The sequence below is a fragment of the Mytilus trossulus genome, chromosome 9 (genome assembly GCF_036588685.1).
Source record: "Mytilus trossulus isolate FHL-02 chromosome 9, PNRI_Mtr1.1.1.hap1, whole genome shotgun sequence".
Taxonomy (NCBI): Eukaryota; Metazoa; Mollusca; class Bivalvia; order Mytilida; family Mytilidae; genus Mytilus; species Mytilus trossulus.
The window spans coordinates 63,670,272-63,681,860 of record NC_086381.1 but is presented as its reverse complement, the minus strand read 5'-3'; the positions used below and the strand labels follow the sequence as shown (position 1 = coordinate 63,681,860).

Below are 11,589 nucleotides of genomic sequence, written 5' to 3'. Positions count from 1 at the left end.
ATGGAATTATAGGCACACACACATACATTCTTTTTAACCTACTTCAAAACAAAATATCACTGCATTGGTCTCAATGTACATATGCTTTAAATGTAACCTAATTTGTTTTTTTATCGTTTTGAAAGGAATTGATCTATGACTTGGAATGTAATAATATTATTGCGTTTATCCATTGTGGTAAACAAATCTTTATATATATAGGTTTGAACGCATATTTATTAAGGTGTATGTTTATACTGTTTATGCTTCAACAGTAAAGCCAATATATCATAAGTTGTTCAATTGTTTCTATAGAAGTCACATTTTTGTTCCAACAATTAGTAGTATGTAAGCGAAAGTATGCCTTGGATAGTATGAAGAAAAGAATCTCTTTGTTCGGAACACAACTCGTTTTATAATGTACTTTTTGATTAACAATTGAACATAGTTTATGAAAACTCATCTTCGGTCATCACCCAAAAGGGCAAAAGTTTTTTTTTTGCGTTGGATCTTAAGCCTCTTTATTTTTTAATGTTACAGTGCTTATACAGTGACCTTTGGGGTATCACATTTGCAAAGACCAAAACAGTTTACCAAATTGCAGTCAGATTTCTACTCCAACTAACTGATCAACTGGTAAAATATTTTAGCAGATTCCTCAAGTGAAATGTTGTTAGTATGAAGTGAGTGCTGCAATATAAAAAGTTATACTTACCATCCAGATCCAGTCAGTTGATACTTTTGTCAATCATTTCTAACACAAATAATATCTTACTATAGTATGAGTCACTGAATAAAATGGTATAATTTTGACATGGAAACTTCTATCATAAATAAGTATTATAAATGAATAGTTCAAAACATTGTTTTGTAGGTGTATATTTAATAGCTTTGTCTTATAAGATGAAGTTATTGTGCAATTGTGATTCGAATAACATTTTGTGTACAAATTACTGATCTATATATAGTCTTAGCCAATAACCAATCAGTTTAATTGAGGTCTGGAGCTGGCATGCCAGTTGACTGCTAGTAGTCTGTTGTTATTTATGTATTATTGTCATTTTATTTATTTTCTTTTGTTACATCTTTTGACATCGGACTCGGACTTCTCATGAAATGGATTTTAATGTGCGTTTTGTTATGTGTTTACTTTTCTACATTGGCTAGAGGTATACGGGAAGGGTTGAGATCTCACAAACATGTTTAACCCCGCAGCATTTTTGCGCCTGTCCCAAGTCAGGATCCTCTGGCCTTTGTTAGTCTTGTATTATTTTAATTTTAGTTTTTTGTGTACAATTTGGAAATTAGTATGTCGTTCATTATCACTGAACTAGTATATATTTGTTTAGGGGTCAGCTGAGGGATGCGTCCGGGTGCCGAAATTCTAGCTACATTGAAGACCAATTGGTGGCCTTCGACTGGTGTCTGCTCTATTGTCGAGTTGTTGTCGCTTTGACACATTCCCCATTTCCTTCCTCAATTTTATTAAACTCATGACTCATCTTCTATCTTCTTATTATGTCTGTCCCGCTGACATAAACACCAAAGGTCCTTTCGTGTACATTATACAGGAGCAGCTAAATATAACGTTTAACAATAACAAAAATGGAATGGACTTAAGTTTTAGGGGGAGGGTTGGGATCACGCTTACATGTTGAACCCCGCCACATTATTTCTGTATGTGCCTGTCCCAAGTCAGGAGCCTGTAAATTCAGTTGTTGTCGTTTGTTTATGTGTTACATATTTGTTTTTCGTTCATTTTTTTTAAATTTATAAGGCCGTTAGTTTCTCGTTTGAATTGTTTTACATTGTCTTATCGGGGCCTGTTATAGCTGACTATGCGGTATGGGCTTTGTTCATTGTTGACGGCCGTACGGTGATCTATATTTGTTAATGTCTGTGTCATTGGCAATCATACCACATCTTTTCTTTTTTTATATTAAGTTTTGTATTTCATTAAACCATTTGTGTCTGTGAATTGCTGTGTTTCTGTCTGGTACATCAGGCGTTCTTTATGTCATGTCATAATTTAACTTCTAAATTCGTTGTTGAAAAGCATTTCGGCGACTACCAAGATATAAACCAGCATTTCAAATTCGTTTCCCACACAAGGATGTCTTTGTTGAATTGTCATTCTTTAGACGTACACGCATATCCCTTATTATTCGCATAATTGAGAAAACAAATAATAACTAGTGTATAAAATTTTATTAGATAAAAGTTGCTATCATATATGAACAACATATTCTGTTGAATAGGAGATAAAAACCATTATAAATATGAATATCATTATTTGAGTTATAAACTTTTGATATGAGTATACTCACAACTTTTCAATACGGACAATTTGTCAGCATATGAAAAGTAAACAACAAAATACAGTACTCCAATGATAATTCAAATGGCATAATCAAAAGCTCAAACAAACGAAAACAATTGTCATAATACTGACTTGGTGGATAAAACATTGTTTTATAGCTAGCTTAATCTCTCACTTTGATTACAGTTGCATAAAATTTCATTATATTGACAACAATATATGAATAAAATAAACAGACAAAAGGTAAAAATATAATTATAAGGAGACAACATTGTGTTATTATCATCTCAATAACTATTAAAACAAACAAATGTGTGAACAAAGAAAAGTGCTTGAAGACATTTCACATAGGCAAATACAAAAACATTAATACAACAAATCACTACAGCACAATTTCTAAAAAAAATGAGGAATTTACCTTTAACAGGAACGCTGAAACCGGAATATCGGAAACCCAAAAATGTAAGTATACGGGAGTTGAAACCTAAGTTTATGTATAGGTGCAAATTATAAACAGCAAATTTTTGATTTTTTTTGCATACATCATGTAAGTACCGATGTACTGACTACTAAGCTGATCATACCCTCGGGGACTAATAGTCCACCAGCAGAGGTATCGACCCACTGCTGTAAAACATAAGACAATGTAAACTTTATGCGTCCGAACATGTATTTGTGGTCCTTATTTTTGAACTTTTATTATGTTATTTTTTATTGCACATGAAAAATGTGGTATTATATTGTAACTACAGCTGATATATTTTTTTGTAAAATGAACTAACAAAAACTAACACATATATATTTACATAATCTATTGCTAACATTAGCGAGGCCGGGATAAGGTACCGGTATTCGATGTTTTCATTACTAACAAATGAACAGATTTCAATAAAAAATGAAAATTTAAAAAAAAAAACTTTATGCGTCCGAGGTCGTTTTCCGGATTACCTTCGTGAGGAACGCTCAAAGCCAAATATTTGAAAGCCGAATATTTCGAAGACCAAAAAAGGTAAAATCTATACACCTTAAAGAAAGTCAACGACAATAATAATAATGATAAAACTAGTAACTTTAACACGACAAAAATCTCCTCGGACGATTTCATTAAAAAATGACGTCATAAATGTATGCAAACTTCAGTTGACTAGTAACTAACAGCTTCTCTCTTTTTTTGTTTAGGAAAATCGCTGTCGGCCTATCAAGACCATCTTCCGTGGTCAGTATTTGATTGCACTGTCTTCCATCAGGAGATATGACCACCACATTACATGAATCCATTCCAGCAACAAAAACATTACCGTTGTTGTCTACGGTAATTCCTTGTGGATAATCTAACACGCCTTCGTCCTTGAACTTCCATATTAATTCTCCACTATATAAACAGCACGTTACTGTGTGTTTATCAGGGTTTGTATAGAAGATCTTGTCAGCATGTGTTGCGACGTATGAAAACCACGGTGTGGCGGTATTAGGGACAGTAGTGACACTGTAGTCTGCACAAGATATCATATGTAAGTCTTTGCCAACTACACAGCAGATCAATGATTTTCCGTCATAACTAATTCCAGAGGGATCGAAATGCAGGTCAATGAACTTTATTACACCTTTCTTGGTCAGATCAACAATACTGACACCATGTACTTTTCTGGATCTACCTGTAGATACAGCAATTGTACAGTCGTCTAAGCACGCTACATCAAACGTATTGTATCGTGCAATAAATGGAATGGTATATTCAACCTCATCTTTGGCATTTATTGCTACTACTCTACCATTGTGTTCATCGAAGTTCGTCAATAGCAATTTTCCTGTTTTCGTAACGCAACAACCACTTGGATATTTACAAGTTGTATCTAGTTTTCGTTTAAATTCAACTTTTAGTGCTTTGGGAACTTTAACTGGTATTTGTGCCTGTCTGTTTTCCCTTCTTTTTAAAGTAAGTTTGGTAAACGGACTGTTAATGACTTCTATTGAACCAAATCTCTCAATAGTTAGAATATCCCGTAACTTAGTATCAATTGAGCTCTCGATGTTTACTTCGTGATTTATACTTGCAATCTGGATATGCTTTTCGTATTCAGTGGTTTTCGCCTGAATTTCCTTCATACGAAGGAATGCCTGCAGATTAGATGCGTACTTTTTCGTGTCTTGAACTTCTGACTTCATCTGAAATATTTTGTTTTCTTTATCTTGAAGTGAAGATACCATCAAACGAAGCGGATCGCAGTGATTCAATTCAATTTGATCAAATTCTTTTATAAACTCTTGTCCTAGTTTCTCCAAATGCTTAATTATCTTCTTTTTCACGTTAGAAATTCGGGCTGTTTTATTCTTCTTTTGTTCTTGTATACTTTTTATATTAGACTCCTTTTCTTTACGAATTTGAATGATGTTATCAAAAAGATCGTCAATGCTCTGCTCTAGATTAACGAAAGACTCTGACGTTTTAATGTCCTTTACTATCTCATCAAGTGAATGTATTTCCCCACATTTCCCATGATCCTTTAGGCACTTGTTGCATATTTGACTCTCGTGCTTAATACAGTAAAGTTGATACTTCTCATTGTGATAGTCGCAATACTGCTTGATGTCGGTTGGTAATAATTGGTAATCTGAGATAGGAATAGCTTTGTGATGTCTTGTTGCCTTAAGAACGTTGTGATGTTCTGTACAGGCAGCACACAATGATTCTTCACACTCTATACACCAGTGAGTAGCTAGTGAGGTTTGGTGTTGAAGATCGCATACCGCGCACATTGATGTACTTGTAGCCATCGACGATGCCACTATTAAAATAAAATTCAAAACTATTTTTATAAATCTACATGTATGATGTGTTTGAAAAAGTATCAATATTTGAACTATACTAAAAAAAAAATTAGCAAGTACATTAATACCTCGGGTGTGTGGTTAAAATTTCATAGTTTGTTAAACGGTCAACATTAACATTTTTGTTTTTGTTTTAGAAAATTAAACTGACCAATATTATTTTAGTCAAGGAGTTTGGTCACCTCAACGGAGCCATCTTTATTCAAAACACTAGTTAACGTCTCCGTTTAAGTTTCCTTTAAAACCGAAAATCAATATTCGCAATAAACACATGTCCATTAGAATAAAAGCGCTACAAAATCAGAAAATGAATGTTAAATAATTAACAGAATAGTTTGAGTAGAAATAGACACAAAAGGAAAAGGTTTAATTCAAAATGTAGCAAACTTTTATTTGATATAAAAACAATAACCAGAGAAAAAAATTGTTAACATATAGCACCGGATTAAGTCGTTGGTGAAATCACCTGACCGCGAGTTATTTTTACCGTTGTGTAACGTACGATGGTCGATGAGCTGCCAAATTCAGTGCTTAGTAACATAACACCGACAAGCTTTACATATTCATGCTAATCTGTCACTCACTGAAAACAATTAGGACATATTTCAACTTTTCCAAAAAAATACTGATAGACAATCTTAATTTGTATTACATTTGTCAGATTTTGCTCTTTCCTGTTTTCAAAGATTTTATAAAGATGAGTATCTAAATTTTGACATGAAATTGTAATGTTTCGATTAGGGATTGTTAAAATTTCCTTATATATGCATGTTTGTTATCTTTAAAACAGAGATCATTTACTAAATTTTCCGGATTTATGATATAAGATGAACAGATTCATTTGTTTTCCCGTAATTGTGTCAGTTTCCTTCTGCAGTAAAGTTTTCTTTTCAATGTTTCAAATGTTTCGAAAAAAGTTCTACTGTAATAAAATAATGCTGCTTCCTCTATCAAAAGAAAAGATACAACATTTAACTTTTTATTGATTTTCTTCTTCACAAAACGACGATGTTCATTATTGTTAGTTTGTTCAATTTCTAGTATATCGCATATGATGTAACCTCATCAAGCTTATACGTTAATACATCACCAGCCCAGTAGTCAGCACCTCGGTGTTGGCATGCATTTCAATAATGTGGTCATTTTATAAATGAATATCAATAATGTGGTCATTTTATAAATGAATATCAATGATGTGGTCATTTTATAAATTTCCTGTTTACAAAATTTTGAATTTTTCGAAAAACTAAGAATTTTCTTATCCCAGGAATAGATTACTTTAACCGTAGCCGTATTTGACACAACCTTTTGGAATTTTGGATCCTCAATGCTTTTAACTTTGTACTTGTTTGGTTTTATAACTATTTTGATTTAACGGTCACTGATGATTCTTATGTAGACGAAACGCGTGTCTGGCGTACAAAATTATAATCCTGACACCTTTGGTAACTATCATAACAATAAGTTTCTCTTTAAATTATATTGATGTTTCAGCCTTTACAGCATATATTGACTGGACTATAAGGCTTTTATTTTTTAAATAAATTTATAAAAATAACGATTTCAATATCTAAGAGGCACTAGCTACGAGACATGATTTTATTTTGTTCAGTCATTATTGAAGGTGAAATAGTGAAGTAGAAATTCGTTTATAGCAGCCAGTTCGGTTCATTTATGTAAAAAAAAAAGCAAACAAATATTGCTGATGAGTTGCTCACTTAGAAGTGATTGATTCGACCTCATGAAATTTGTATTTATTCCACCTAGAGATGGGTTACGCATGAACGCGTGATCCGTTGGTAAACGGGAAAGAATGTCAACATTGAAAATGAAAAAAAGAGTGTACTATTTGATTGACTGATTTGTTCTTCAAAAAATGTTATACAGGTAAAACGATTATTCACATAATCATATTTTAATCGATGATATGAATTCAAACAGACTTTAAAAAATCCAATTGCACGAGCTCTATATCTAAGTTTAATCCATGTTTTGTTCACATCGGGTTATATAACCGCCAGTATTCTGCGTAAGGTCACTATGGTTAACTAGAAGGCGTCTGGACTGAAATACATTAAAAAAAAATACTGATACATAATTTCGAGTGTATGCATCGTAAATTGATTATTTAAGACTTTTTTATTTGGATATACGTTTGAGTATGTTATAAGTCAAAGATGAAAATTCATGAATTCGACAGCTAGTGCCTCTTTGATAAATAACCATCTATCCTTCTACTGCAGCGTATGCCCGTAATTAATGCATTTAATTCCTACTTTTTGATAATATGGTATTGGGAATCAACACGATAAATCACGAAATAGATAGAACTGAAAGACAATAACTATGTTCAGAAAAGGGTGAAAATTGATAGTATGCCGAATTAACGAGGGCCGGACGAAAGATACCAGAAGGACAGTCAAACTCGTAAACTGATTAAAATGTGCGTGTTTAAAATTGAAAAAAATAAGTCAGTCAAAAAGAAGTAAGAGTTAATTATCCCTCTACCTAAACATATGCTGTCTGTCATACAAAATAGTCAAATGATTGTCCCTAAATACAAAGCATTAACATTAAAAGTGAAAGAAATCTCACAAACCTTCTTAGTAAACAAGGAAGTTAAGCTGTTGTGAATATCTATCTGACTGACAATCATACCACATTTCCCTATTGTTGTAAGGAAGTTAGTCTGTAGTGGATGTTTATCTGAATGGCAAGCATACCACATCTTCTTCCTATTTTCATGGAAGATGGTCTGTAAAAAGAGCACAGTGACTGTGCTGTGATTAACCAATCACAGTTTCCATTGAAAAGCAGATTATTGACAATGTAATTATTCATAACATTATAAAAAATAAACAACAAATGAAAAATATCAAAATGGGTCATTAGAATACATATGGTATTGATTGTATACAAGCGGTCACATTATTATGACTATAGATGTGCCAGTCCTTAATCAGTTAGAATTTGAGGCCATCTATCTAGATTTAAAAGAACAATTAAATATGTTATCCTCATAATTCATATTTGGGTTTTATCTATACATACATTTTGATTTTTATTAGTTCTGATGTCAATTTTAATAATTTTATTACCACATCTTTCATAAGCCTATATATCACAACTTGTATTTTCTGAAGACAGCTCGATACAATTTTTATATTCATAAATCAAATCTTTAAAATTTTTGTTTTCAACTGGACAGTCGAATAAAAAATACCCTTCATCTTCTACCGTATCTTGACATAAGTTGCATATAATGTATATAGTTATTATATATAGTTACATGTTTCTGTCACTCTCAAAATTGTCTACGATTCTACGAGTCTACGATTAATATAAAAATAAGAAGATTTGGTATGGTTGCTAATTAGACAATCATCGACCAGATTTAAAATGTAGCACTTATAAGCCACTATATGACCTTCGACTCGAGAAAACCAATATCGAATAATCGACTGTAAAAGGCCCTGACATAAAAAATATGAAACGAGTGGAACGAGAAAATAAACAACATAATTTATAACAAAACAATATATAAATTACAAATACCACAGACACGAACCAAGGACAACCATTGTACTACAGGCTACTGATTTGAATCAAGCATATAATGAATGAGAAGATCCAAGACATCTTTGTTAAGTTAGAATGAAGTTCATAGTTATAAGAATATGTGGTATGGGTGCAAATGAGACAACTTTCTCATCCAAGTCCAAATTTGTAAAGTAAACATTTAAATGTCAAAGTACAGTTTTCAACAGGTTTCATTTATTTTAGTTTTGTTGTATGTTTCTAACTTATTGCCTGCTTCACTGTTGTTTTAATAACATTATTTAGTCATTCATATATATCAAAGATTTGTACAATTTTTAAACAATGCTTTATTCTATCTCTAGTAAGAATGTGTAGCAATAAAACGATCATACGGTTTTAATTTTCTTATTTCGAAAGTTTTATGAAGAGTTCAGCAAGATTAAGTATATCTTCAAAAGAAGAAATTTCGTATTATAAGATTATATAGCTATTATCAGTTAAGTAGACTATTTAAAAACATTGTTAGAAAAATACATCTCTCACTTTTTGTATCTTTTAAATCTGAGAAAAGAGCATTTGTTATTAGAAAAATGTTTTATATCAGACAATCCTTTTATCAAAGTAAATGATAATCGTGCAGGAATATTGTTAAAATTCCAAACTTTACTAGTTGATATGTTAAAGAATAAACATATTTTAATTTTCTCCTTGTAACTGTTAATTTGTGACACTTGGTACTGTATTGGGAAATTTTAAGGTTAATATTTCAATAAAATTTCATCACAAGAAAAAAAGGTAGTAGAACTACTGTCTATAAAAAAAGAAGATGTGGTATGATTGCCAATGAGACAACTATCCACAAAAGACCAAAATGACACAAACATTAACAACTATAGGTCATCGTACGGCCTTCAACAATGAGCAAAGCCCATACCGCATAGTCAGCTATAAAAGGCCCCGATAAGACAATGTAAAACAATTCAAACGAGAAAACTAACGGCCTTATTTAAGTAAAAAATTGAACGAAAAACAAATATGTAACACATAAACAAACAACCCACTGAATTACAGGCTCCTGACTTGGGACAGACACATACATAAATAATGTGGCGGGGTTAAACATGTTAGCAGGATCCCAACCCTCCCCTTAACCTGGGACAGTGATATAACAGTACAACAAAAGAACGAACTATAAAAATCAGTTGAAAAGGGCAACAGTCAGTCAACACTGAAGTTGTGAATTCGAATCCTCGTCGCAGGTGCTATCGATTCATCTTAATTGACTAGGAATGTCGGTATTTTACCGAAGGTCAGTAGTTCTGTACTGGCATGAGATTTCTGCCACCAATTAAAACTTATCGCCATGAAATAGGACAATAGTGCTGAACGTGGCGTTAAACCACTAACAATAAATTGATCAAATCAACCAAACCAAACTTTGTTATAAATATGATAGGATTAAATAAAGGTTTCAATAAATTCGAATACTTGGTTGATAATATACTAGTTAATAGTGTAAATAGTTTACTTTTATTGATATTTGATAATTTGACTAAAGACACTGTCAAAAGGTACCATCATGGTGAATAAAATACCATTAGTACGAAACAACGGAAAATCATCGTCCTTGGTTTGCAACTGAACAATAAGGAACAAAAAAATATCAGAGTGAAATACTTGTATAATTCGGAGAAAACGTCACTTGCAAAAACAGGAAACAACCTATCAAATCGGCTTAACCAATAAACGGATACTGACTCTCCTTGGACATTGTTAAGACGTAGAAGAAAGAAAAAACATTTAATTAACAGGAAGTATATTAAGTCTGTTTAAAGTATATAAACAAGTATAATATGAAACAATGTCCGTACCATGTCAAGAATATGACAGTTGTTTTCCGTTTATTTGATGTGATTGAGCTTTTGATTTTGCCATTTGATTAGGGACTTTCCGTTTTGAATTTTTCAGGGAGTTCAGTATTTTTCGTGATTTTTACTTTTTAAATGGCGTTGGCCGACTTATGAATCTAATATGCCATTGGTATCTTTCGACTCTCCCTTTTAACATGAATACAGATATTCGTAGTTGGTCCCGACTTTAAATAAATCGTATTCCTCGAAAAGTTCCGGTACCACGTCAGTTGTATTTCAATCGTTCTGCTAATTAAGGTGGTACCCAACACCTTAGCTAAAATTTATTTGGCTCGTTTAATTTTCTTAAAATTTTGACAAAGTATTTACTTTGACCCTTTCACAAATATATAAAAATTTCAAAAAAATTGAACCAACCGTTAAAGCAGAAAAATTACACTGGTTATATAGTAGTTTGACAAACACCAAATTTGATCATTGAGAACCTTAATATTCCTTTTACAACACAACGTAATTAGCTGACTTTACAGAGTTATCTCCCTGTAGTGTTAGGTATCACCTTAATACCGTTTTGTAATATCAGTTTTTATGGACCTCCCCTTTTTCAGTATACCTTAGATCGCGATATTTGTGTTACATATTTTTTCTTCTATTTTCTAATTTATTACACCGACAGGAATTTAAAAAAACCAACATTATTCCACACAATGTTGATGCATTGAATAGTTTAAATAGTATCTAAATCAATTAAAACTACTTTGATAAAATGATGATGTATTCCAATATTGGCTTAGTATAGTTATCTACTTCTGTTTATTATCTTCTAATAAATTACTACAGTACCCGAGAGGAGAAAGGTTATTCATCTAGAATTTTTTTGTTTTATTCATCGGAACCACAAACTGTATTAACACGTTAATCAACCGATACAATTATTGACAATTATTTGTTTTTAAATTGGTCTGATAATGAAAAGTATCAAATTATTCCATTCTAAGTATGTTGGCGTTTGTTTATGTTGCACTATGATGTTCCTGTTGTTCCTTTGTT

General features: G+C 32.0%; 1 protein-coding gene across 1 annotated transcript; it reads right to left on the bottom strand.

Annotated features, from left to right (window-relative positions):
* Positions 1-3,403: 3,403 nt before the first annotated feature.
* On the bottom strand, positions 3,404-5,074 carry LOC134684839 (uncharacterized). The gene has a single exon (XM_063544149.1). The coding sequence runs from the start codon at positions 5,072-5,074 to the stop codon at positions 3,404-3,406; it is 1,671 nt and encodes a 556-aa protein (XP_063400219.1).
* Positions 5,075-11,589: the final 6,515 nt, after the last annotated feature.

What these genes read in the sequence shown, in the direction of transcription:
- LOC134684839 (XM_063544149.1), bottom strand. Translation starts at nt 5,074, where the DNA reads ATGGCTACAAGTACATCAATGTGCGCGGTATGCGATCTTCAACACCAA.